A 27,245-nucleotide genomic window follows, 5' to 3' on the forward strand; every position below is an offset into this window, starting at 1 on the left:
GTGGGGCTGGAAGAGCAGAGCAGAGGCAGAGTGTGGGCGAGTCAGAGAGATGTTGGTGATCAAATGATCCCATATTAGGGAGATCTTCCTCAGTGGAGCTCCCAGGATCACCCGTGGGACCATCTGGTCCTATTGGAAAGGATTTTGTTGGAGAAGGACCTTGCTTAAGTCTTGCTGCTTGGCTTTTCCCCCTCCCAGAAATGCCTTCTGTGAGCTCCTGCGAGCAGGGGCAAAGCTGGCACAAGGGGCTGCTGGTTTTTCAGGGCACTGGCAGGACAAGACTGGATTTTAGAGGTGATTTCCTCCCAAGTCCACAGCAACCTTCTCAAAAGTTCCTTGTGAAGGATCCTCTCCAGGTCCATGAAGCACAGTGGCCAGGCCTGTCTTCCTTCAGCTCCCTCCCGTGCTCCTGAGGTGTGGGTTTTGTACCTGTGGTGGGTGATGAGTCCTGTGTGCTGTGTCAGTGGCTCTCCTAAGGATTTGGTGTGTCCCCTGTGATGCTGAATCTGATTTCCAGCAGCTCTTGGAAAGGGCATGAACTGAAGGATAGCAGGGATAGGTAGAGAGCACTGGCCATGGGGGAATCTTGATTTTTTTTTTCCCCTCTATGTTCATACTGGCGTACCATTCCTGTAAGCTAAACCTCTGGACTGATTTCCTTTCTAAACTCAGTTCCTGTAAACTCAGCAGCTGCTCTGGGTTGTCTCCTCTTTGCTGCAGGTGAGACTTGTGGAGGAACAAGAAGAGACTGAGCTGTGACTGAACCAGGAGAGGTTGGACGGTGTCTGAGGATGGTGAGTCCATATCCTATTTCTTCTCTAAAGAAAGACCCTGAGGGGCTGGAGTGTGTGCAGGGAAGGGAAGGGAGCTGGGAAGGGGCTGGAGCAGCAGGAGCGGCTGAGGGAGCTGGGGGGGCTCAGCCTGGAGAAAAGGAGGCTCAGGGGGGACCTTCTGGCTCTGCAATCCCTGACAGGAGGGGAGAGCCGGGGGGGGTCGGGCTCTGCTCCCAGGGAACAGGGACAGGAGGAGAGGGAACGGCCTCCAGCTGTGCCAGGGGAGGGGCAGGTGGGACATCAGGGACAATTTCTTCATGGAAAGGGTGGTCAGACCCTGGCACAGCTGCCCAGGGCAATGGGGGAGTGCCCATCCCTGGAGGGGTTTAACAGATGTGTGGATGTGGCACTTGGGGACATGGGTTAGTGGGGGCCTTGGCAATTGGACTGGATGATCTTGGAGGGCTTTTTCAACCCTAATGATTCCATGATTCCAGTCTGCCTCTGTCCTCTGTGGGTGGTCTTGTTTTCTGTGTGTCCAAATCTCGTGTTGCTGCTGAATGCATGAGAAGAAATGCAAGAATGAGCAAGGAGAGTGCTGTAGTATTGTGCATTATATGTAATAATATAACACAGAGAGCTTTCATGAATGTCAGCAAGATGCTGTTGATAGGATACATTTACCCCTAAACCTGTTGTTGGAATATATTGGGAAAAAAAAGGAAATAAAACTAGAAACCCCTCCTGTCTCCCTGGACTACTGACATTTGTGGCTTATGAGTTATTTTTTACTTTAAAACTTATTGCTGGGGTTTTTTATTGTGTTCCTCTGTCACCTCTCAGTGAAGGATTTAACACCATGTTAATAACAGCTCTGGTGCCACCAAAGTAGCAGAAATTTCACAAGAATTAGTCACAGAAAAAATGTGGTAGAAAAGAATCTGAACCTCAGCCAAAGCAGCCAGATTGCTGATAAACTCGGATAAAGGGCCTCTAATGCCTCCAGCAAGAAATAACCCAAAATGCGAGGGATCTGCTGGGAGGGAAAAAAAGCTGGAGACTGGGAATGTTGAAAGATAATATGCTGAGAGTGCCCTGAGGGTGGTAGTTTGAAGAGGGGTGATCTGCATGTGGGGCTGTGGGTGGGCAGAGCCTGAGTTTGCTGCAGTGACACGGATTAGCATCAGCTTATTCTCTGTGCTCCCACTGCCAGGAGTGTGTTGTGGTGGGGGAAGGAGCGCTGAGGAGAACAGCAGAGACACTCAGAGGGCTGGGAATTCCAATTGAGGACACGAAAATTTAGGTTAAACATGTTAGGGAAAAAAAAAAAAGTCTGGCAGAGTGCTCGAGGAAATCGTGACATCTCCTGAGGGATTGTCCCCCCATGGGTTCTGTTAACAACTGGAATAGGGAGGGAAATGTGCTCTCTGCACTCTCAGCTCTGGTAGTTACACACGCAGCATTTTTGGGGTAGTCCCTATCCTTGTGCTCCCTGGTTTTGCCTCAAGGTCTCCTGTGCTTCCTGTTGGAAGAGCTTATCCCCACGCAGGATGAGGAGCTTTCTCTGGGATGGAGAGGTGAAAATAACACCTGCTTTGCAACCTGATAAAGGATCTTGCACTTCCCCTTGGAACCCCCCCCTGGTGTCACACTGGAGGTGTAAAACCCAACAGCTTCTCTGGGGGGTGAGAGGGATGCAGATGTATCCAGATATGAATGAAAAAAAAAAAAAAAAAAGGGATAAACACATGGAAAATGCATCAAAATGCCCTCCAGGTAACGTGGAGAAGGCCAGGCTGGTCAGATACCCCACTGACAGGACCACCAGGGATTGCTGCAGGGGGAACATGGCTCAGGTGTGTGCCCTCACCTGTCAGGTTCTGCAGGGTCCTGCCAAGCCAGAAACGATGTATTGATGTTTTAGGAGCCCTTGGTAGGTTTTTCGTTCGTGGATTCATCAGGCTTTTAAAACCAAGATGTTGCAGTGTGTCAGAGCTGTGCTGGCTGTGTTTTGGAACCTGCCCCCTGTTGTTTTGGTGGGTCCCCAGTTCTCATAAAGGGAATAACAGTAAAGTGTGGTGCTGCCTGGAGGCATCTCCTGCCCTTCAGCGTTTTCAGTCCCCTTAGACATTTACATTCTTTCTTACTTACAAATTTTACATTCCCCTTAGACCTCTGAAGAGCTCTAGTCTTTTAAATTCTCTGCAGCAAAGCCACTTTGGTCCTTGTCACCCCTCCCTGGGGCTCTGTGTTTTTTGGGGTGCGCAGACTGGAACTGTGGACTTATTATTCTTTTCCCTGTGCTCCTTTCCTGTGTCCTTTCCTGACCTGGCCCTTAGGTGTAACCACAGCTTGGTTTCTTATAGACAAGAGCATTTTCTGCTCCTCATGAGTACCTGAAAAATACCCTTTCAAAGGCCTTTCTGAAAAAGATTTAGGGCTTTTTCATATTTTATTAAAATGTTCTTTCGATTTAAAAAAAAAATATTATTTCTCCTGGGGAAAAAAACCACAAAAACACAAAACCCACAACTCCCCCCTCACCCACCATTTTGGTAAGGGACTTATAGGCTTTTTGTCTCCCGTCATAAGGGAGAGAAAGCAATTTGTTATTGCTGGCTGGAGAAATAAGCACTTGCCTCCACCTACTTACCTGAGCCTCTGTCAGCAGCTGAAGGCAGAGAGAGCTGCTGTAAAACCCCTGACAGGCTCCTTGGAGCCCTTTTGGGACCTCTCCAGAGGGCTGTGACTCCTGAGTTAAACACAGGGAAGGCTGGGGGTGGGTTGCTGCTTAATGGACAATGCAGAATGTTGTCTGCTCGGCCAGGGGTGCTTTGGGGCTGGAGCTCTCCAGGGCTGGCTGGAAATCCTGTTCCCTGCAGGCATGCTGAGTGCTTCCTGAATTCCCTGTGATCACTGGAGGCAGAGGGCACGGCATCAGTGCCCTCTAGATGGCAAGGGCATGCCCAGAAGCTTCTCCCTGACTCAGCAGCAGCCCAGATGTGGCTCAGCAGCTGCTCTGCCCTTTCTGCTGCGCAGATGTTTGGTCGACTGTCAGTTCAGAGCTTGGACTGCAAGGCCCTTCCTGCTTTTCCCCAAGGACCAGCTGTGATGGGAATGACCTTGAAGACCACACCAGTGCTGGTTTAATCCTTAACTCTGGCCAGTGGAGCCCTGGTACCTTAATACATTACTAAAAACTCACCTGGCAGGTGCGTGAGTGCAGGTGCTGCTGTGCTCAGTGCTCTCACTGCACGCACAGCTCCCGTGGCAGCATTCCCTCTTCCCACTGCTGGGAATACTGGGACCATAAACATCTGAGTTTCTTGCTCTTACCCTTTGGAGGGGCCCATGACTCATTCCAGGTGGGGCTTGTGCAGCTCAGCCCTCCCTTTTCCCCTCTTGAGGCACACAGAGTCGACAGCCCGTGACTTGTGCCCTTTTCTCCCTCTTCTCAAAGGTTTCCTGCTCCACATTCTGTTCCGTGCTCACCTCTGGGCAACTTTCTGAGCAAACACTAAATGCAGTATTACGGATCCCTAAGCTCTTCTGTCCTCCTCTGAAGATGAAAAGATGACAACTCACCATCCCAGTCCTGATTTATGGGCTATAAAACAGCGACTTCTCTTTGCACAGGTTTAGGGGGTTATTTCTGGGAGGCCACCTCGGTGGCTCAGCAGCCTTCCAGTTCATCCTCAGGCTTTGAGGAAATGAACTGTTTTTGTAGGGGCAGACTTGAAACAAAGATGCCCTTTGTGCAACAGAAGTAGGGGAGGCAGAACAAGAAGTCCCCTTGGCCACAGCTTGTCAGGTCCCTTCATCAGCTTATGGAGAGAGAGAGAGAGAAATACATGTCCAAGTGCAGTTCATCTCACCCCATTGAAGCAGCTGTCAAGCAGGAAGAGGAGAAATTTTAGATTCTAGGATGAGAAAAATGATACAAGTCTCTCCCTCCCCCTCCTTACCTGGAAAAAAAGATCTAGATGACCAGTTCCTACCTTGATCTTCATTAAAAAAAAAAAATATATTCAGACCTGGAAGGATCTAAACTGGAGTACCCTGATGGCCCCTCTGCTGCCAGAGCCCCCGGCTGTCAGGCAGAGCTGCCCTGGCTGTTTTTGACTTGCTTCTCATGTCCTGAAAGTCCCTTCCCAGGGCAGTCAGCTCCTCCTGCCAATTTTCCTGCCGGTGCTCTCCAGCTGGAGGCAGATCAGGGCGGTCTGGGCAGTGGATGTGCTCCCAGGGACAGGGCTGCGCATTCGGATCCCTGCCATCCCTTGCCCTCCCTCCTCTCTGTCTGCAGGATGCACTGTGCTGGGGGGATGGAAAGCCCACACTTCTGTAGAAGGGATGGATGTGGTGCCTTAAAGATTGTCTGGTTCTCCTCCTGCCTCCACTTTCCACTAAGTTGGAACCTGGCCTTGGGCACTTCCAGGGATGGGGCAGCCACAGCTTCTCTGGGCAACCTGTGCCAGGGCCTCACCACCTTCACAGGGAGGAATTCCTTCCCAATATCCCATCTAACCCTGCCCTCTGGCAGTTTGAAGCCATTCTCCCTTGTCCTGTCCCTCCATGCCTTGTTCCCAGTCCCTCTCCAGCTCTCCTGGAGCCCCTTTAGGCTCTGGAAGGGGCTCTCAGGTCTCCCCAGAGCTTTCTCTTCTCCAGGCTGAACATGCCCAGCTCTCCTAGCCTGGCTCCATAGGAGAAGTGTTCCAGCCCTGTGATCAGATTATGGCTCTTCTCATCCTTTCTGCAGGGAACAGACTCTGCCAGCACCTGTATTTCACACGGGGGCTGGGCTGCCCCAGCTAATCTGTGAGTCATTCAGCAATCTGGGACATTTGCAGACCTTTGCTTGGGACAATAGTCAGGTTTGGAGAGGTTGAACTGCAGATCCTGCAGAGGTGACCTGGCAGGGTGGGAATTAGCTGCTCCCTGGCCCCTACCCATTCCCAAACTTGTGGAATGCTGGGACAAAACGATACAGTTCAGGGTGTTGGCTGGCTCCAGGCCATGAGAAAGATTCCAGCATCTCTGTGCCTGTCCCCTGCTCCCAGTAGGGATTCCCTGGGCACTGGGAGCAGATGGCAGCTCAGCCCTGTGAAGCCCGTGCTGCAGGCTGGGCTCTGGGTGCATGCAGGCTTGTTTCCATGGGGAATATCTTCTCCCTTGGAGGCTGCAGGATGGCTCCTTGAATGCCAGTCCTATCTTTGCCAAGCTCGGTGTTATCTCCGAGCCTCCAGATCCCTTTGGGGACCCTCAGGAGAGGTTGCAAGCTGTTTACCTGCAGGGTGGGAGCAGAGGTGTCCAGAGGGGCGGGAAGAGCAGCACAGGAGCACTGTGCAGTGCTAGTGAGAGGGGAAAGGGTTAATCCCTGCCAACTGCCCTTGAGAACACGCCACCCAGGTTACACTCAGCTCTGATTCCTCAGAGCCCAGAAACCTTTTGGATTGTTGTGGCTGGGCGATGAGGAGGGAGGTTTTTCTCTCTGCCTGCACGAACACACACATGCACGAGGAGGAGCCCAGTTGTGTGAAAATAACCTCCTCTTCCTTGCTGATTCGTGATAGTGGAGCAGAACTCAGCTGCTCAGCCGGGGAGGCATCCGAGGTGGCATTCAGGAAATCCCTCTGGCTAAGCCAGCTCAGGAGGCTGGAGCGCTCTGCGGTCCCGTGCTGGGCCACCCCGCCTGCCCAGCGCCACTCCTGGCCTCGCCTGGGTCACTGGAGGGGAAAGGAGGGCAGGTATTTCGGGAACTGCTGAAGGAAGTGAAAGCAGAGTCTGAATGCAGTTCCTCCTGAAACTCTGTCAAAGCACTGAACTGCGGGGCAAGGTCTGCTTCTGCTCTGCACCAGGCTCAGCGCTCGGGCAGAAGTCTGTAAGCCGTGTGTGAATCTTTTTCTAATGCTAAAAGAACAGAAATATTTCAGTGAAAGCAGAAGGGGTTCTATTTGTGGGTGTTCAGGTCAGCTTAGGTTGGAAATTCAAAGTCGTGCTCTGACGAGCAGCCCTTTAAAACTCGGCGCAGCTGCGGCTTAGGGGGGGGTTACAAAGGTCCTTCTGCAACTCGAGCTGCAAACAGGCCCCATGCCAGGCCCTGAACTGAGCCTCGGTCCTAAAAATCTTGCTGTGGGTCAGAGCAGACTCTTACCTGCCTTGTCCATGGTTTTGTGTGGTATAAACACTGGTCGTGTGTTGTCTGCTCTCAATAACAATGTATGCTCAAAGTCTGCCTAAGAGACTCCTGAGCTTCAGCTGTTTCCCCAGACCTGCTGTGCTTCTTTTCCCTTGATACATGTCAGGAAAAAGAATAAATATTGACTTTACAGTGTTTATAGCTCCACTTTCTCTCCAGTATAAAAGGTTTCTTCCACCTTATGCTGCCGTGCTTGCTCAGCACACCTCTGACATTCCCCTCAGAGAACCTGCAGGGAGCAGGGCACCTCCCCTGCCACTCACACTTGGCCAAGGCAAATCCATAACCTCATCCTTAACCCTCTGTCCTCATCCACAACCCTCCTTGTGTTTTGGTTTGTGGGTGCCAGCTTGAGTTGAGTGCCCCTGAGGATGGGTAGTGCCTGATGCTCACCCAGCCCACTCCATGTAAATGTTGGAGTGGGACAGAGCCGAGCTGAAATGGGATTTCATGGCTTATCTCCAGGTGTGGTTGTATGTTCTTCCAAGTCTTTTATCCGGTGTGACCCTGGGCAGTCTGTGGGATTGTTTTCCCAGCAAGAGAGCTCAGTGTTTTGCCCTGCAGTGACAGCAGGCAGCAGGTCTGGGTGTCACAAAGCTGTCCCGTGGCCAAAGCAGCTCTGAATAATCTAACACTGAACAATTTTGCAGAGAAATGCCCAAATCTTTTGTCTGACTTGAGAAAAACCCTTTGAGATCTCATTGGTATTGCTGGGGAGAGCTGTCTGTGGTGGTTTGGGGGCAACCACATCTAAGAGGAGCTCAACAGCCATGGGCTGTGCTCTGTTTTGGATTTGTGTTTTGTTTTGGGGGCAGAAAGCTTGTGTGGTTTGAGCCAAACAGTTGGGCCTTGGAGGACTGATGAAGGGCCGGGTTTTAATTTTTCATTTGAAGAAAGAAATTCTCCCTCTGGCCCAGTGGTGGAGGCAGAGCAGCAGCTGATGGTAGAAATGGAGATGGTTTTGCCCAGGAAACCGCTGCCCTGTGGCTTCTGGGATGGGCTGTGACCTGGGAGCTGTTTGCTCATGGGTTTGAAAGTAGCAAAGGTGAGTTCCTGGGGGTGCTGGGGTGGGTGATGGATGCTCAACCACAGCATTTCCTGCACCTGTGTCTGTGAGCATTGTCAAATGGGAGCTGAAGAAGCTTCCCATGGGCATTGACTGTCCAAATGGTCAGCAAGGGGAACAGTGGCCCTGGGGAGCCTTGCCCACACCAGGGACTGAGCTCTGGCACGCAGGTGCTGGTGGGAGCTGGGGATGTGATGCTACTCCCTGCACACTCAGGAGCTCCTGGGAAGGGGGAATTAAGGTCTTGGGAGTGTTCTGCAGTGAGCCAGCAGCAGGGCAGCCCCTTTGTCCTCATCTCCAAGGCCAGGCAGAGAGGACTGGAGGAGGATGGGGGCTCAGGGATGCAGCGGCAGGTCCTGCCTGAGCATCTGGGAGCACGGCTGGAGCAGAGGGGTCGAGGCAGAGGGGTCAGTGCTGAGCTGGAGGGCTTGGGGTGGAAGTGTCAGTGCCAGGGTGGATGGCTTGGGGTGGATGGCTTGGTATGGAGGCAGAGGGCTCAGTGCTGGGGCCGAGGGGTCGGTGCTGGGCTGGAGGGCAGAGGTTTGATGTCAGGGTGAGGGGTTTGGGGCGGAGGGCTCGGTTCTGGGATGCAAAGCCGGGGCAAGAGGACTCAGTGCCGGGTTCAGGGTCTCGGTGCCGGGCTACGAAGCCGCCTTCCCGCTATTGTTCCCGGCGCTCCCGCCGTCAGCGCGGCACGAGGCAGGTGCCGGCGGGAGCAGCGCCAGGGGCCGGGAATGCCCCTCCCGGGGCCGGGGATGCCCTTCCCGGGGCCTCCGCGCCGGGAAGGGCCGAGGAAGGGGCAGCGCCCGGCGGGGCCGCGGTCCCTGCGCCGCCCGCTCCATTTTCTGCCTCGCCTGTCAGCGAGACGCTCAGATGGCAGAGCCGCGCTCGGCCGCCTCGGGAGGGAGGAGGAGTCTGCCCGTCCTCCTCCCGCCCTCCCTCCATTGTCAGCGGCGGCGGCGGCGGCACCTGCTCGGGCCGCCGGCGGCCGGGATGCTCCTGCCCTTCCCGGCGGAGCGGGGACGGGGACGAGGACGCTGCCGCAGCGCCGGGCCCGCGGCCGCAGCTCGGAGCCGCAGGGAGGAGATGCTGCTTGTGCCTGCCCGGCCCTGCTGCCGCCTCGGGAAATGAACATGAGTCTGCCAGGCCGCGTCTCCTGCTCCATGCTCAACTGCTTTGTAAGTGCTGCTTTTCATTGCCCTCCTCTCTCCTCCATGGAAGCGGGGCCGTAAGGCAGATGCTCGCTCTCTCTCCTGCATCCCCCGCCCTGGGTCTGCCCAGCTGGGCGTGGAGAGGGGGGGATCCCCTTTCCTGGCTCCCGCCGGAGGGCACGGTGGCCGGTCACTGCTGCCCTGCCCCGGCCCAAGGGCACAGCAGTCCCTGAGCCGCTCGAAGGCCCCGACCACCGTGTGCCGTGATGTGCCACGCAGGATGCGGCCGGTCCTTGCCTGAAGCTGGAAAATTACCGTGGAGAGCATCTGACCCCAGGGGAGCTCCGCTCCCGCCATGGCTGCGGCGCTCGCAGGGTGTGCAGGACCCCTCCTGTGCTGGTGCTGCCGTGCTGGGAGGGTGTCCCGAGCTCCGCGGCTTTTACACCTTCGGGGAGAGGAGTTCTCCTGCTCTGCTGCCCCTGCTGCAGACCCGCTCTCCGTCCCTCCCCGGGGGACTCATGGCCAAACGGGCTCTGAGGGCATCGGGCGGCTTGTGAAGAGCGCGGGGCTCGGAGCCCCCGCCCTGCCACTCGCCGGGATGGGATGTGGCAGCAGGAGATGCTCAGCCTCCCGCCCGCCCTGCGCCGCAGGCAAGGCGGGACTCAAGGACACCCAGGCCGGTGGAGAGCTCGGGCTGCCCTGTTCCAGTTCCTGCCGCTCACTGGGATTTCTCTGCGAGCTGCTAAGTGGAGATGGGAGATGTCCCCTCCCTGGCTGCCGCACCGGCAGCGTCCCTTTGTGCCTCGGTGTGGCAGGAGGGGCCCCGAGCCCCCCGCAGGTGCTGTGCCCTGTGTCCATCACAGTGGGGGTGAGGAGGGGCATTGCCTTTCCCTCCAGCTGGGATTGATGTCGAGTTGTACACCAGTTGTAAGAGCGTGCTTGCAGGTTCCTGGGAGATGGGCTGGGGCGGGTCTGGTCACCCCCATCTGAGGTCCAGAGAGCACCTCAGGCCACGCTGCTCTTGTGGGTGACGAGGCCTCAGCGCCTGTCACTAACACAAGGGGATTCAGCATCATTTTAAATATTCTTGAGCCAGAAGGGTTGGTATCTCCTTTCTTCAGCTTAAAATTCAGGTTCTGTCTTGGGTGGCATAACCAGAAAGATATTTCATTTTAAAATATTACTCGGTGCTTACAGAACAGTGTTTCCTGGTAAATGCTGGAGCCTAGAGAAGCTACGGTTGGGAGGCATTCTGAAGAAAACATTCCCACACCAAATACATGTGGAATTAACACCATCCTGGGCTCCCAGCTGTGAGCATCCGAGTGCTGCTCCTTCAGACAACACGGTGGTTTGACAGGGTCTGCGGGAGGGCTGCTGAAAATTGGCACTGACATTTCATGACAGAGCTCAAGGAGTGTTTGGACAACACTCTCAGGCACGTAGTGGGATTGTTGGGGTATCCTGTGCAGGGCCAAGAGTTGGACTTGGTCTTTGTGTGTCCTGTCCAACTCAGGATAGTTTATGATTGTACGAGTGACTGAAGATTCTCGGGTCCTAAACTGAGACACACGCTCTACTTGTCAGGGATGGCGTGTCCAGGCTCTGTGTGTCCTCTCAGACCACCCTGAGGCCTCCATGGGCTTTCTGGGGTGCCCACCTGAGCAGTGTGGACGTGTCCCCTGGGGCTCAGTGCCCTGCTTGGGTGCTGGCACCAGTCGGTAATGCCTGCTGTGAACTGAGTGCACTCAGGTGCAGTTGTTGTTGGGTTACTTTTTCCACTTGTATATTCTCCTCAAGAACTTTCAGGCTCTTGCCAGGTTTTTTTTGGGCTGAAAGTGAAAATAAAAACTCCTCAAAGAAAGCAGTCCTTAAGAGGAAGAGTTGGTTGAAGCTGGACTGTAGATGGAAACCCTCAGTGTCATGGTGCGTCTGCTGTTGTACCGGGGGAGGTAACAGGGGAACAGCTGATGTGACAAATTACTGTCACATCAGTCCCAGATGCTGCATGTGCATCTGCTTGGCTTTCCAAACACCTCTCAGCTGGAAGAGGCAGGACTTGGAGACCTGCTTTGGCCTTTCACTGTGCTGTGGGGACTCTGCAACAGCCAGAGGAGATGCTGGGGTGCAGAGGCACAACAGGCATTTCCATGCACAGGGATCCCCAAACTCCTGGGGTGCTGAGAGTATCCAGCAGCTTCAATTTTTGGCTTTCACAGCATGTGCTGACTGGGGCCTGTCTGACTGTGTGCTCTGTTTGCAATGCAGGGTGAGGAGGGCCCTCCCAGTTTGGAGTACATCCAGGCCAAGGACTTGTTCCCCCCGAAGGAGCTCGTAAAGGAGGAGGAATCATTGCAGGTAAGGAAGTCAGAACACCCAGACAGCTTTGGGATGTGGCAGGCTGGGCTCTGCAGGGCAGCTCTCGAGCCCAGGGCAGCCTGGAGGCCACGGGCTGGCCAGTGCCAAAGATCACTTTCGGAGCGGTGGGTCCTTCCACGCGCTGCCAGTCATTCCAAACGCGCCATCCCTGCCTTCCCAGCCCTGCCAGCATGTGTACAGCACCTCCTGCCTCTGGGAAACGTGGCTGGAGCATGATGCAATGCACAGCCAGGCTGGGTATTCCCTGTCCTTGCCCGTGCTGGTAGCGAGGAACGTGCCGCTGCCTGTGTGTCTCTGCAGCAGGGAGGTGTTCCCTGGGTCAGGGGATTGGCTCAGTTGATTAGAGCATGGTGCTAATAGTACCAAGGTTGCAGGTTCAGTGTGGGCCATTTGCTCAGGTGTTGGACTTGATGATCCTTGTGGGTCCCTTCCAACTCAGAATATTCTGTACTGTCGGAGCGGGGCCGTGCTCGGTGCAGCGACTGCACTGCCTGCTCTGGCCCTGGTACACGTTGCTCCTGGCATTTTCCTGCTGCAGAGTGGCTGGAAGGAAACACCTCCATATGGTGCCAGCCTCCTGCTGCAAAAAGCCCTTGGAAGAGCCCTGGGTGCTTTGCTGCTGTGCAGCAAGGGCAGGAGCACAAGGGGTTTGGTGCTTCCTTTGGCATCATCCAGTGCTCATCGTCCTCCTCCTGGGGCTGGAGCCAGGCTCACCTTGTTCCCGCTGCTGCTGCAGTGGCTGAGGTTGCTCTGGGATCAGCATTGCCTTGGCAAAAGGTGCTGGGCAAGGCAAGGACTGAGAGGAGTTGGCTTGAAGGAGCAGCCACGGGCTGAGGAGTTGCTGGGGTCAAGGCTGCAGGTCTGAGGCCTTCGGGGGTGAAATGACTCTGAGCCGAGGCTCCTGGAGAAAAACAGGCTCTGCTTTGAGTCTTCTGCGTGGAGGACCATAAATCACCCCTCCCAAGGGTAATTTCCCTTCAGTAAATTGCTATTTGAATATAAAGTGAAGTGTCCAAGGCCAGGTTGGACAGGCCTTGGAGCAACCTGGGCTAGTGGAAGGTGTCCTTGCCCATGGCAGGGGGTTAGAACAGAATGAGCTTTAAGGCCCCTCCCAACCCAAACCATTGCACAATTAATTCTGTGATTCCAAGAGGATACCAGTGGCTTGATAACAAGCTGCATTGAGGCACCTACCGGTTTATTCCAGGATTTCCCTCTGTCAGTTCTTGCAGCCTTTCCATCCCTTTCTAATCTGTCTCCCTTCTGGTGCTGTGTGAAAGAGCCACGTAAGCAGAAGAAACACATGCCAGCTAAAAACAGCCCTGGCAAGCATGCAGAAATAAACTGCAGAAATAAAGAGAGGATATTCTCTTCATGGCAAATAATTAATACCTTTAAAGGGTGTTCGGACACATGCCAGTCTAAGGTGGTTATTTTTGTACAAAGAAAGGAGAAGTTGTTTGTACAGTTGTCACTTGAAGTCTGAAATCCAGGAAATTCAGGTTTTTAGGCAGCACATACCCAAGCTGTAGAAACAAGCTAGAAATAAAGAGAAGGTGGTCTGACTTGCACTAATTACAGCGTAATGAATTGTGCCATCAGCTGCCCTGTCTGGCAGGTTCCAGCTCTGGCTGAAATGATAAATTGTCGTGACATTTTTTGCATAATTGGTTGCTGGCATCACCTGGTGTAGGTGGCATTCAGGGAACAGGAGGAGCCTGATTAGCTGAGGACAAAGGGCCCTGGTGAATTTTAGGCTGTTCTGCCTTCTTTTTTTTAATATAAGGAAAGTCAAACTTGACTGTCTGCCAGGATCTCACATCTTAAAAATAGCTATGGCGTGTCCAGACTGATGGAGAGGAACACAGAGACACTTGATTATCTAGATATTTAACAAAAAAAAAACCCAAATCCAGGTAACTTTAGTGAAGCTTTGTTGTGGTTTAACCAGGACAAGCTTCCTCAGGCATACAAATAACTATACAGAGAGATTTCCTCTGCCTGGTTAGCAGAAAATGGACACAACTTTGGTTCATTTGCTTACCTGAGTGGTAAGTGATGGTGAGTCTCACCGTGATGATCATTTAAGTGGTGCAGGATCACATAGGTGACACTGCCCTGGGGCAGGGAAGTCTGACCCATCACAGAATCATTAAGGCTGGAAAAGACCATCGCCCACCCTCACTGCCAGGTGGGCAGTGTGTGTGCTCACACCTCTCCTTCATAAGCACGATCCTTCAGGAGGTGCTCTGGAGGCATCCTTGGGAAGCAGATCCATGTGTGGGGCTGGGCAGTGGGTCCCAGTGCTGTTCCATGCTGCAGACAGCTCCCAGGGCACGAGGAGCACATTGCTGGGAATGGTTTCCCATGGGAGGTGCGCTGCAGAGGCAGTGGGAAGAGCGGCTCTGGGAATTCCGGTGCACAAGGCTCTCCTTTCCTGTGGCTGGGCTGTGTGCTGCCTGTGTGTGGGTGCTGACCCCGTGCTGTCTCCCTTGCAGGTGCCATTCACTGTGTTGCAGGGTGAGGGGGTGGAGTACCTGGGCCATGCCAACGACGCCGTGATCGCCATCTCCAACTACCGCCTGCACATCAAATTCAAGGATTCCGTGATCAATGTGAGCCTGGACCTGCCTGAACCGTCACCTCTCTCAGGGTTTCAGAGCAGGGAGGGGTGGGAATAACCCTTTTCAGGGGGCTGTGGCACAGGAAGGTGCTTCTTAAAGGATGCCAGGCCTGATGCTGCCTCTGGGCATGCAGTTGCTGTTCTGCTGCTGTACTGAGGCGTGAGGATGGGGTTTTCTTTGGGATACTAATTAGGTCTTTCCTTTGCTGTGTTCTCTTTAAATTCAAGCTTCAACCTTGGTGGTTTTAAGGCTTTTGAGGTCTCTTGCAGGCCAGTTTTAATGAAACTTCTCACCAACCCAGAGTCAGACAGTGGGAGCCTGAGGCTCTCTCTCACTGCCTCGACTTGCCACCTCTTACTGCAGCTGCTGTTCTGCTCAGTTACCTGCGCTTGAGTCAGTAACTGGCCCCGGGTGGGAGATTACCCAGGGACAGAGCAGGAATCAGAATAGTCATCATGGAAGGAGCTGCACGCTGAGTCATGAAGCTCCAGAGCCCTGGGAGTGGGTTTGTAGCTCCTGGTGGCAGCTCGTGATTGCTGCCGGAGCCGTGACTGAGCGTGAGGGGCCTGCGGGCAGGGCTGCTGGGGCCACTGTCGTGCTGTGCCTCGTCATGCCCTGCATCTGCCCCTCTCCCACAGGTGCCTTTGAGGATGATGGAAAGTGTGGAGTGTCGGGATATGTTCCAGCTTCACATCGTCTGCAAGGACTCCAAAGTGATCAGGTATCCGCTGTAGTGCCGTGGGGCGGGTGCTGCTGCGGGCCCTGACCAGCTCTGCTGTCTCCCTCTGTGCTGCCGTTGGAACTGAGCTGTCCCACGGCTACAGGTGAACGTCCCCACTGAGGGGGATTCGCCTTTGTGCCTGCAGGTGCCATTTTTCCACCTTCAAGCAGTGCCAGGAGTGGCTGAAGAGGCTGACCCGAGCCATCGCCCGCCCTGCCAAGCCTGAGGACCTCTTTGCGTTCGCCTACCACGCCTGGTGCTTGGGAGTCTGTGTGGATGAGGAGGATCAACATGCACATCTCTGCCGTCCCGGTGAGCTCCTGCCTGTCCCCTCCCTGCTCCTCTGCCCACGACCACTGCAGTGCAGTTTTGCTGTTCACAAGCCCTGTCTGGCTGTGTCTTGAGCTCTGCTGCAGCCATAGCCCAAATTCACCTTGCTGGCTCATCCTGAGGCCAGCTGATGGCTGGATGCTGCAGGAGAACAAGCGCAGTAGAAAGAATTATAGTTGTAAATATAATAGGGAACATTCTGAGCCAGCACCACAGAAGCAGCTTTTTTCCTTTCTCCTTGTGAAGGAAGAAAACATCCCATGCTTTAGCACTCTCACCATGATGATTGAGAGCTCAGGCAGTCCTGTAAACATTATCAGCTTTGAGGCAGCCTAATTAATATGAGCCCATCTGCATCTCTTCTCCAACACCCAGAAATGCTGTGACATTCCCAGGATCAGGTCTGTGGAGAGCTCTGGCTCATCCTTACACAGGCACACATCAAATCATTGAATCCATAAAGAGAACACCAGAGCTGTGCTGGTGCCCTCGTGTGGATTGGGAGTTTCCCTTCTCTGGGAACACAAAGTTCCCTTGCAGCTGCTTTGTCTTATTCGTGATTACCCTGTTCAAAAAGGGATTGAAATGGGTGAGAAACCTGGGTTTAGGCCTAAAAAATGTGCTGATCCTGCAGGAGAGCAGCAGTAGCCTTAGTGAAATGTCCAAACAGGCTGGGAGAGAGGGATGAAATTCAATAGTAGAGCTCAAAGAGATACCAAAAATAAGCTGGTAGAGAAAAGGTAAATTCTGTGTCCTTATCATGCCCCAAACACCAGCAGTTGGGAGATATTTGCTGTCTTTCCTTTAGGGAAAGTAGTATTCTCTAGTATAAATAAACTCACCTGTGGAAGTTGTTACTGCAGGGTATGACTGAGGCAAAGAGCTTTGCAGTATTTATTTATTAGCAGGGTTTGACACTGGAGCAACAAAGGCAGCCAGAATTTGTGAGGTGAGGCTAAAACATGAGAGAGCAAACCCTGAGTCAGCGTCTGAGAGCAGTCTGGAGGAAGGAACTGCCTGGGGTGGGTGCTCAGCACTCCTGGCCGTGGGATTCCCAACGGCCACTTTGGAAGCTGTCACTGGCAGAAGGGCAACAGTGGATTAAATTAACTCCCCACACTCCCACAGTGACGTGGGGAGGCTGTTCCCATCCTGCTCTGTGCTCTGAGACGAAAAGTGATCTGACTTGACAAAATAAACAGAGGAACCCCTTGTAGAGCACCGTCCCTGCTGCCATCCAGCTGCCCTGGAGTTTCTCCTTGCCATGGACATGCTCCAAGGGCTGGAGCCCCTCTGCTCTGGAGGCTGGGAGAGCTGGGGGTGTTTAGCCTGGAGAACGGGTGATCTTAGAGCCCCTTCCAGTGGCTAAAGGGGCTTATAACAGGAGGAGAGGGACTTTTTATGTTGGCAAAGAGTGACAGGAAAAGGGGGAGTGATTTTTAAACTGCCAGAAAGATACTGAGAAGAAATTCTTTAATCAGAGGGTGGTGAAGCGCTGGCACAGGTTGCCCAGAGAAGCTGCGGCTGCCCCAGCCCTGGAAGTGTCCAAGGCCAGCTTGGAGCAACCTGTGCTAGTGGAAGGTGTCCCTGTTCAGAGCTGGGGGTTGGAACTGTACGATCTTTAATGTCCCTCCCAACCCAAAGCAGTGTGGGATTCTCTCCAGCCTGGAATGATTGCCATGAACATGTTCAGGTCCCCTCGGTGCTGTCAGTAAATCCCTGTGCTCTGCTCTGCAGGAGACCACGTGAGGTACCGCTTTGAGATGGAGCTGGTGAGGATGGGCTTTGACTTGCAGAACGTCTGGCGCGTCTCTGACATCAACAACAATTACAAGTGAGTGTTTCACCACCAGGCTCTCCCCTCTCCCCTCTTCTCTTACTTTCCCTTCCTCATCCTTGTGCAGAGCGGTGGGTGAGTCAAACTCCAGCTAATCCTCCTTCCTGGCCTCAACAACCCTCGGGCAGTTCAGTGTCTAAGCCAGATCCCTTTTCTTTCCGCCTTTCACATCGTGGAATTGCAGAAGGAAAACAGCCCAAATGTCAGAGCTAGGCAGAGAGGATAACTGCTGACTCAGGTGGTTTATAATGATGTGGCTCTTGATTCCTCCTGGAAGACATTTGGGAGTCTGGAGGATCCATCCATCATGGGTTTGTCTTTCTGGTTAGTTGTTCTCTGACATGACAAACAGTTCTCATACACTGGGGCAGCTGTTCAGCTTTGTGAGGAGCTGGGAGTGAGCCAGTGGAGAGCTGTTGGGATGCTCAGGAGTCTGGGAATGAGCAAGGCTCGTTCAGCTGGAGCAGGAGGGGTGATCTGACTCCAACTGCTGGACAGGGGCACGTGACAGAGCAAGGACCAACAGCCACAAAGTGCAGATGGGGAGGCTCAGAGTGGACATGAGAGTTAAAAAAAAACCATTCCCCAGGACGTGGTGCTGGGCTGGGGCAGATCCCCAGGGAGAGGGGTTTCTCCATCATTAAGGTGTTTCACATCTCAGTTTCGCAGGTGAGCAGGGAGTTGGAGTGGGGATCCCTAGAAGGTCTTTCCCACCAGCACATCAGTGTTTCCAGCCTGTCTTCTACTCCTGGAGGAGCACAGGACTCTTGGAGAAGCACTGCTCCTCTCTTTGCAGCAGGTGGCATTAAGCCAACAGGATTTTATGAAGCTTTGATGGACGTATTCATTTGTGCATTCCCTATAATCCTCTTCTTGAAACCACTGGTATCCCTCAGTCTTTCCTCTCTGGCTCAGCCAGGAAAGGCATCCCTATCACCTGTGGACTGGACAGTTCCAGGACACAGGTTTCTTTGGGAGTGCCTTGGAGACACTGGACTGGGGAAATGCCCAGTGGACTTTTGCAGTTTGCTGCCTGTTCTCTCTGCCTTAAGAATACAGAGATTTGGGTGGGGATTTACAGTTTCCCCTTTGTCCCCACTGACCACATCATTGCTTTGGAACTGGCCACTTGACTTGGCATTTATGCTCTTTCTCCAAGGATGTCAAATAAAACTTGTTATCCTGAACTGCTTGGCTTTGAAGGGCCCCTTCCCTGGGTAGAGTCTCTGCACGTCTTTGAGAGCAGTCAGGCTTTCTCCCCTGCTACATTTTGGGGTGTGGTTCCCTCTGACCATTTCAGAAAGCTCAGCTTCCATCGACCATCTGTGCTTCACTTCCTGGCCAGTAATCCACAGCCATTACCTACTTCTCTGAAGGCAGGTGTTTGATTTCCAACCCAACCAGGGAAAAGAGGACTTTGAAAGAAACCTCAGCAAGCCTGGCTTTGCTTCCCTCCACCTGCCTGAGTTCCTCCCCGGGGATCCTGGCAGGTCCCAGCTTCCTGCAGACATCCTGGGATCTCAAGGGTGGTGTAATAATTGCCTTGTGCAACTCAAACCAGTTCTCTCTTGCTGCTGGGGGAGTGTGTCTTTAAATCCTGCCTTGGCTTTTGATCATAACCACCTGCCTCTATTCACAGGGATCAGGTTACTTTTTAACTGTTTATAGTCCTTTTATCTTTTATTTCCCTGCATTGGCAAAACAGTGTTGTTAAAGACAGGATACTCCAAGGCAATGGCTTTGTTCCTTGTCTTTCAAGTCTGTTCCGAAATGTCCTTATCTGGGAACTATTATCTTCTTCCTGGAGACAGGCATCATAAAATGAGAGCAGTACAAGCTTATAACAACCACTCCTTCGGTCCTGATAAAAGTGTACAGTGATAATAAAATTATTACACGGGCTCTCCCTGGCTCCCACATCTCCAGGGATCTGTACACCCAGGGAAATGGGATCACTCCAGCGTTCCCCATCTGGTGCACCCAGGCTGCCCGAGGCAGGAGTTGTTTCATGGCAGCCTTAGGTGGGTTTGGTACACATGTAGTTCCTTCAAAAAGGAAAAAAAAAAAAACCGAAACATTTTCCTTCACTGTTGATGCTTGTTTTCAGGCTTCATCTTTTAACAGTGGTGGTTTTATTTATTTTAGATTTTATGAGGAAAAAGCTGCCTGGAATTCTGTGTTGCTGCTTTACCCAGCTGGTGTTTCCTGTTTGTTTCTGGGACTGCTCTTCGTTCATATTTTGTCTTATTTTGTTGCAATTCTATATAAATTTTAATACTGTCCATACCACTGGAAATGTGATAATTAGTGTCTTTGACTGGATTTGCTGTAGGAGCATGTGAGCAATAATAAGTCTGTAAGGACTGCTAGTGATAAACATGTGTGAAGGAAGAGCTTGAACAAGGCTCTGAGGCACATGGTGGGATTATTGGGGTGTCCTGTGCCTGGCCAAGAGTTGGATTCTATCCTTGTGGGTCCCTTCCAACTCGGGATATTCCATGATTCAGTGATTTCTCTCATAGTTACCTTTGTGGTCAGAAGATGCTCCTGGTCTACAGGTGCCACTTTGTGTGGCTGTGTTGTTCCAGCCCTTTTTGAGCCATCAAACCTCACAGTTCCAAGGATGTTTCCCTCAGTGGTCGAGCTCAGTGTGGTCCCAGAGTGTTCCAGGCCACCCCACCACAGGTAGTTCCCTTTAGGGCTCCCTTTGTGCTGGAAAATGGGTTTGGAGCAGGAGTGTGAGGAAGAGGAGCTGGGAGGGGCTCAGCCTGGAGAAAAGGAGGCTCAGGGGGGATCTTCTCTCTCTCCACAACTCCCTGACAGGAGGGGAGAGCCGGGGGGGATCAGGCTCTGCTCCCAGGGAACAGGGACAGGATGAGAGGAAACAGCCTTAGATTGTACCAGGGGAGGTTTAGGTTGGAAACTGGGGGAAATTTCTTCATGGAAAGGACTGTCAAGCACTGGAACAGGCCGCCCAGGGAGGTAGTAAACTCCCCATCCCTGGAAATGTTCAAAATGTATGGATGTAGCACTTGAGGACATGGATTAGTGGTGAACACGGTGTTGGTGCTGGTTTGGTTGGTGGACTTGTTGATCTTGGAGGTCTTTTCCAATCCTATAGTGGAACATATCCTATATCCTAAACAATCCTATATTTCTATATTTAAATAACCATCATATCTGTCAGCTCCCCCCTCACCCTTTTCATTGTTACAGTCGTGGGATCATTATCCCCTCTGAAAGTATTGTTAAACCTACTGAGTGATAAATGCTGGGACAAAGTGATTTTTCAGTTATTCTACTTTGCAGCAGTTTAGGCCCAAAATAAGGGAGTCGGGGACTTCTGTATAATTTGTCTGGGAGCACCAAGAAACACCCAGTCAAGTTTATAAGATGCTGTTAACCCAGCATAGTTACTTATCCAGGCTTTTCACTTCCTCTATGGTATTTTTGGGGAATTCTAGCCTAGAAGCACGTCTGTTTGTCTTGACCTCATTGCCTGTTTCTATGCACCCTGCTTAAGTTTGGCTTAACTTTTTAAGGCTGTCCTGTTTCATTACCCGAATTTTATTGATTTCTGTCTTACTGTTTTCCTAAGTTTTAGTGCCTTAACTCTTGGAATGTTCCTGAGCCTCTCCTGGCCTACCTCTGCCCAGTTTGGTGTAACACATCACCCTTTAATGTTTCGTTTGAGGCACCAGGGCACCGATTCTGTTTGCATTTCAATGAAGCCCATTCTTGTATAGACTCATCTGTTCCAAAAGTCCCTGCAGACCTCACCAGGTGCTATCCCTTTCCACATTCCTGCATCCTCAGTCATGCTCCAGTGCTTCTCTGATTTCCTGTCCAACTTTACACCTGGAATCTGAGGCATTTCAGAGATGTCCAAGCCTAGACATCCTACCACAGACGTCCTGCTCTTCACCTTCTTACCTGACATCTTTAATTTTGCTTCCTGGATTCCTCACCCTGTTGTTTTTATCCCTTTACCAGCCTTGCTTTCTGCCTGGGGCTCTCAGAGGAGCTGTCTAGACACTGTGAAGTGCCTTTTTTGCACCGTGGCAGGCAGTTTTTCACTAGCATCACAAACTAATGAATACTATATCATGCCTTTTGCCATCAGCTGGGATATCCTGGGCTCAGGAACACCAGCCCACCTTCTGGAGCTTGCTGGGTGGATGTTTTCACCCCTTTCACCCTGCTCCCCATCTGCCCTGAAACATTCCTGCTGAATGATGTGGGTTATAGCCTAGAGCTGGAGCTGCTCTTTGATGTTCCTTGCCATGTACCCACCTGTGTCAGCCTGGGCCGTGGGGGCTCAGCTGGTCCAGCTTCCAGGCACTGCTGTGTCTGAGCCTGCCCTCAGCCTGTGCTGAGAGCAGCAGGGGCAGGGCAGGACCTGCAGGAGCAAGGAAGCTCCCCCTGCGCTCCTGTGTGTGCTTCATAGAATCCCAGAATGGTTTGGGTTGGAAAGGGACCTTAATGCTCATCTCATCCCACCCCCTGCCCTGGGCAGGGACACCTTCCACTAGACCAGATTGCTCCAGCCTGGCCTTGGACAGAGCTGTGCCTTCCTCACAGAGAAATGTGTCAAGGTGACCTGTGTTCTGCAGGGTGGCAGGTCATCATTTACCAGAAGCTCTGTGTGTACCTGGGTTTGCACCTGCTGCAAGAAAACCCAAAGCCCCCCCCAAAATTACTGACTGTTCCACTAAACCCTTCTGAACCCACATTCTTCAGTCCAGAGGATGTTCCAAAGGCACCCTTGGGAAGTACTGGGATACTTAGTATGGGCCCAGAGGTGTGCCTGAGGTGAGAAGAAGTTGTCTCAGTCCCTCACAGCACTTTTTGGGTCACTTCTTCCATGTTGAGGCTGTACTGAGACAGAGATGAAGAGCGAAAGTCCTGCATGCTGAGTCTGGGGAAAGGTGAGCTGCTCTGGGGCAGATTTTGACTGCCCAGTCCTCATCTTTCCTTTGTGCTTTCTGTTCCCCAGGCTTTGTTCCAGTTATCCCCAGAAGCTGCTGGTCCCCGTCTGGATCACTGATAAGGAGCTGGAGAACGTGGCTTCATTCAGGTCATGGAAAAGGATCCCTGTGGTGGTTTACAGGTAAATGCAAACCCAAAGCTGTGCTCTCCCCCAAACCCACGTGGGCCTGCACAGGGTTGGGCAGCCAGGTGAGCACAGCTCCTTGGGGCTGAGGAGCAAGTGGTGACAGCCAGAGCTGGGGGTTCCTTTTGCCTCCCACCTGAGAATGTGAGGAAAAGGTTCTTCCCCCAGAGGGTGGTTGGCACTGAACAGGCTCCCCAGGGCAGTGGGCACAACCCCAAGGCTGCCAGAGTTCCAGGAGGGTTTGGACAACACTCTGAGGCACAGGGTGGGATTTTTGGGGTGTCTGTGCAGGGCTGGGAGTTGGAATCCTTGTGAGTCCCTTCCAGCTCAGGATACTCCATGATTCAATGAAATATTCCCTGGCCAACCTTCCAGAAATAATCGATAGAGTGGGATGTAGGAGGCCAGGCCAGTGGAGCAGAGCTTTGCGGGGTAGGGGGTGGCCCCTCATTAAACTTGTCTCCTGGGAGACTGATGTGTTTGAAGCCAACAGGAGGCTGTTGGGAAGGTGCACCCAGCCAGTTGTGCCTGGTGTAAAATTTACATTATGATTTCTAACCTTAGACTCTGTGTTAGCAGCCACCAAATCCCAATAGAAAAAAACTTTATCACAGCTGCACAGCGAAGGAAAGTCCAAAAGTCAGGAAACAAGCCCAGTGAATTTACAGATGCCTTAACTCTGCATCTTTGCATTTCATGGCTTGTTAAATGCTGGCAAAACACCGTGTGTTGCTTCTAGAACTCAGTGGTGCAGCAGAGTAAGAGCAAGCAGAGCTTATCTCAGAGGGCCTGTCCCTCCATGGAGCCAAGTCAGCTAAGAAGTTAATTGTATTTGTGATTCCTTTTGCTAAAAATGGCCTGGCTCTGGAGCCTGTCCCAGTGTGCCTCCCCACCCGAGGGCAAAGCCGTGTCTTTTTCCTACTCCAACAATTATTTTGTTCCTTGCTTTATATCTCTGTAATGGTACCCAGTAATTTACAGGCTGAGCTGCAACCCTTTGCAGCCTGGGATCAGATTAGAAGATGCTGACAGGGGATGTGACAAGATGGGACAAGTGCTTGCCCGTATGTCTCGCATTTTCCTGCACTTTTTTTTAGCATTTGCCCTCAAGATTGAAGTGTTTTGTCCAGGAGGGTCTGTGAGGGCTATGGCTGTTTCTGCAGTGCCTTGTGCTGTGTGGAAAGGGGAAGAAAGGAAAAGCCTCCCACTCAGCTCCTCCTCCTCACTTGGAGTTCAGGAGAGACTGAATCCTGCATCCCAGGGACTGTTGGATAGACCTCAGAGCTTTTGGAGGGCAAGGCTGAACTCACTGTGTGACAGTCCCATCTGTAAAACATACCACCAAAGGCTCCACATCATCAGATTTCTTTGAAAAAGTCCAATTTAGGCAAAGCAGAAATTCAGGTCTCCATCTCAGCCCTCAGTGAGATGCACAGGAGCGATGCAGGGGCCTCTGGGCACAGTCCACTTCTAAATCACGAGGCAGAGGATGCAATTAATTATTTAGCTGAGTGCAGAGGCAGACGGGCATGGCGTGGCAGCCTCTGCTCAGCATGGCTCTGTCTGCACAGCCACCTTGAGGAGACCTTGGGACTGTGGCAGCAGGAGAGAGATCCCAACACTTGGCATCACCTGTGCTTGTGGTGCCCTGGCTGCCAGGGAGGCAGCGGGAGGAACAGTGGGCACTCTCAGGCACTCAGATCGTGTCAGAATTTCAGATCACGCCACAGTTTTACATCATGCCACAGTGAGGTGGGAGTTTAACCCAGAGATCTGGGAAATGGAAGCACTTGCACACACGCAGCTCATTTGGGGACCTTTAAGCTCAGCTCAGTAAACCCTCTCCAAGCTCTTTCTTGTGTTTTAAGCCAGGCTGCTCTCTGTGTTGTGGATGAGCACTCCCATGGCAGGGAAATAACAGAGAGAGGGCTTGGAAGATCACAGAGTCATGGAATGGTTTGGCTTGGAATGTACCTTAAAGATAATCTGCTTCCAACCGCCCCACCACCTTCCACTAAACCAGATATTAATTAATCCATTCGGGATGATTGTTGTGGCTTCCATGGCATGTGCTGACAGTATCAGATGTGCTCTAGCCTTGTGCTTGGAATGAATCTGGGAGGAAAAGCTCAACTGATAAACTACAAAGGCACTTCATACTCCAGCACTGGATGTTGAAAGGGTCTTGAGTCATTAAAACTAAACTGAAGTCCCTAAAGAATAACTCGCTCCACATAAGTTAACACATTCCAGCACCTTCTGCCATTCCAGTTTCAAGAAAGGAGCTTTTTCCTTTGAGGGGAATCTCCCCAAAAATCCCAAGTAAGAAAAGCCCTGAAATGCTTCCTCTGCTCGTGCTGGGGAGATGTGCAGGAGAAGGCAGAGTCGGGCTGTGGGTGCTGCCCTGTCCTGGGGAGCCCATGGCAAGCTCAGCTGTGGTTTTGGTTCCTCCACTGGCATCTGCTGTACTTTGTGCTCGCTGGTGGCTTCACACTCATCAGTGCTGCCACATTTCCTTGTGTTTTTGGCAGGTCACTGTGTCCCTTGAAAGTCCCCAGCTGCTTTTGGAGCACTCAGAGGTTTGTGCTCCCAAGTTTTCCGAGTTTAACGCGACTCTGGTGCTGTCGCAGCATTGCCTGGATCCCACTGCCCCACACGGCTGCCCTCCTGTGCCTTCCATCCCAAAACAGTGTCCTTGCATCCAAACAGCCTGCTGGGAGCAGTCCCTGGCATGGCACCTGCCTTTCCCAAAACGTGCTCAGGCGCTGTCTGGGAAAGAGCTGGTTGGCACAGGCCGGGGACTGTGGGTGGCTCACAAACAGGCTTGGCGATCACAGCCCGGTGCTTAAGTCCACACCTTGGCTCTGGTTCATTTACTAGTATAAACAAAGCCTTTGCTGCTGCCTGTGTTATCCATCCCTGAGTGATCCTGAAGGCAGGAATAGATCTCCTGGGAGTGACTGCTCTCGAGTCACCTCACGAAACAAAACAGCACCGAGAGCAAAGGACCCCACGGTGTTTCAACGTGGCCGAATGTGAATATTCTTTCTGTTTAAAGTCTTCATCACTGTTATCTGTGAGATGTCATTCAGGAAACTACATAAACTGACAGAAGGCAGGGTTAGATGGGAAGAAATAGTTATACTGAGAAGAAATAGTTCCCTGGGAGGCTGGTGAGGCCCTGGCACAGGTTGGGCAGAGAAGCTGTGGCTGCCCCATCCCTGGAAGTGTCCAAGGCCAGCTTGGAGCAACCTGGGCTAGGAGAAGATGTCCCTGCCCATGGCAGGGGATGGAATTGGATGATATTTAAGTTCCCTTGTAACACACCATTCCATGATTCTGTGATCTTCAGAGAGGTGCTGCAGGAAGGGTGGTGGGATGGGCAGGGCAACAAATGGGACAGGGATACAGGTGTTCTTTCCTGGGGCATCTTTGGAGCAGCTGGGATCTTAGATTTCCTACACCCATTCAGGACTGTGTGTCCTGGTCACTTGGTGGACCTTCCACCAAGAATTTTGGAATGTATTTTGGAACAGTTTGTTCTTCCACACTGTACTGTGGCAGTGAGTCCATTCTTTGTTTTGGGCATTGTCCAAAAAACATTTGTTTATCTGAAAGGTATGGCATGACCATTCCAGTGCTTGCTTGTGTTTCTCTCAGGGGAAAACAAGACTAATCTTCCAAACTCTCCTTTTTTTATTTTTTATGACCCTTTATGCTTCTCTTCCATTCTTGCCCTTCTCTCATGGTGGGTGGTTGTTTCCTGCTTAAGTTGGTCCTAAAGTGAAGCTCCCCTGTACCTCTGCCTTCCCTGGAAGTTTGAGTATGATGTGATCCTTTTTGAGATGGATTACTGAAAAATTTGTGTCATTTTAAGATGGGTTAAGATGTGAAGCCATGATACTTTCTGTCATACTCATTTCCCAAAAACTGTTACCACAAGCTTAATCTTTCTGCTTCTCTTGAGCAACGAGGCTTTTTCAGAGCTCCCTGGTGACTTCCAAGCCTTTGAGATTTTTATCTGTTGGTTTGCACTAAACTGCTCCATGTCATAACTGGGGTTATGTTTTGATCATCTGTAAATATTCTTCACTTATTAATACTAAATTTCAGCCTCTGTTTTTATCATGTGAGAGCATTTGCAACTTTTTCCAGGCAGCCACAGACTCTCATGGGTCATTCTCTGTCACAATCAACTTTGTCACTTCATGGTCCCTTCATGGCCATTTGTGGGTGACTTGACCAGTGTGTTGCTGTGAAAAACGAACCTATTCCTGCTTCAGGCCTCCAGGGAGGCGTCAATAAGCAACAGCCAGGGTAGGGTTCACATTTAGGGGTTGTTGATAAACACCAGCTCAGGCCTCCACCCAGAAACTCCCCAGTCTGATGCCGAGTGAGCTCATCTTTCCAACATACAGGTGATAAGTGAAACGGTTTAACAACCAGTCCATAATTTAAGGGAGGAAAAAGAGAAGGGAAGAGCAAAACAGCATTAAATAAAGTGGAAGGTGTCTCAGCCCACAGCAGGGGAGTGGAACAAGATGGTCTTGAAGGTCCCTTCCAACCCAAACCATTGTGGGATCTTGTGGAATGACTGGTGGGACTCTGAGGGATGGTTCTGTGCAAAGCTGAGGGTTGGATTCTGATCCTTATGGGTCCCTTCCAGCTCAGCACATGCTGTGATTCTGTGGAATAGTTATTATTTTCCCAAAGTACAACCATAATGATTTAAAGTTCTTCTCCCTGGTTTAATACATAAATACCTATTTATATACAGTAATATATATTTTTATATATTATATATTTATAGATTACATAGTATATATTTCTATCTATAAGTTGAAGGTTGGACTTGATGATTTTGGGAGGTCTTTTCCAACCATAATGATTCTATGATTCTGTATTATTTTAAATAAAAATGCAAGGCTAATGTGGCCTCTGTCAGTGCTGTAGTCATGAATAATGGTTATTTGAGATTCCCCGCCCTGTTTCAGCACTCGGTGCAAGAGTCACACAGAATCACAGAATGTACTGAGCTGGGAGGAACCCCCAAGG

At 51.8% G+C, this 27,245-nt stretch overlaps 1 protein-coding gene across 3 annotated transcripts in view; it reads left to right on the forward strand.

Annotated features, from left to right (window-relative positions):
* Nucleotides 1–27,245, forward strand: part of MTMR4 (myotubularin related protein 4) — a 55,690-nt gene that overhangs the window by 19,032 nt on the left and 9,413 nt on the right. For 2 of the 3 annotated variants that reach the window (XM_027896300.1, XM_027896301.1), the window contains exons 2-8: nt 721–794; nt 11,455–11,544; nt 14,064–14,180; nt 14,828–14,910; nt 15,056–15,222; nt 16,978–17,074; nt 22,074–22,187. In XM_027896300.1, coding sequence (XP_027752101.1) covers nt 792–794; nt 11,455–11,544; nt 14,064–14,180; nt 14,828–14,910; nt 15,056–15,222; nt 16,978–17,074; nt 22,074–22,187 — 671 coding nt within the window. In that variant the 5' untranslated portion in view covers nt 721–791. Of the gene's footprint in view, nt 1–720; nt 795–9,074; nt 9,214–11,454; nt 11,545–14,063; nt 14,181–14,827; nt 14,911–15,055; nt 15,223–16,977; nt 17,075–22,073; nt 22,188–27,245 lie in introns of those variants that run through there. The other variant, XM_027896299.1, reaches the window with a different exon arrangement.

Source organism: Empidonax traillii, unplaced genomic scaffold (genome assembly GCF_003031625.1).
Source record: "Empidonax traillii isolate 1590-97213 ecotype Southwest subspecies unplaced genomic scaffold, ASM303162v1 scaffold492:size733235, whole genome shotgun sequence".
In the NCBI taxonomy this organism is placed as follows: Eukaryota; Metazoa; Chordata; class Aves; order Passeriformes; family Tyrannidae; genus Empidonax; species Empidonax traillii.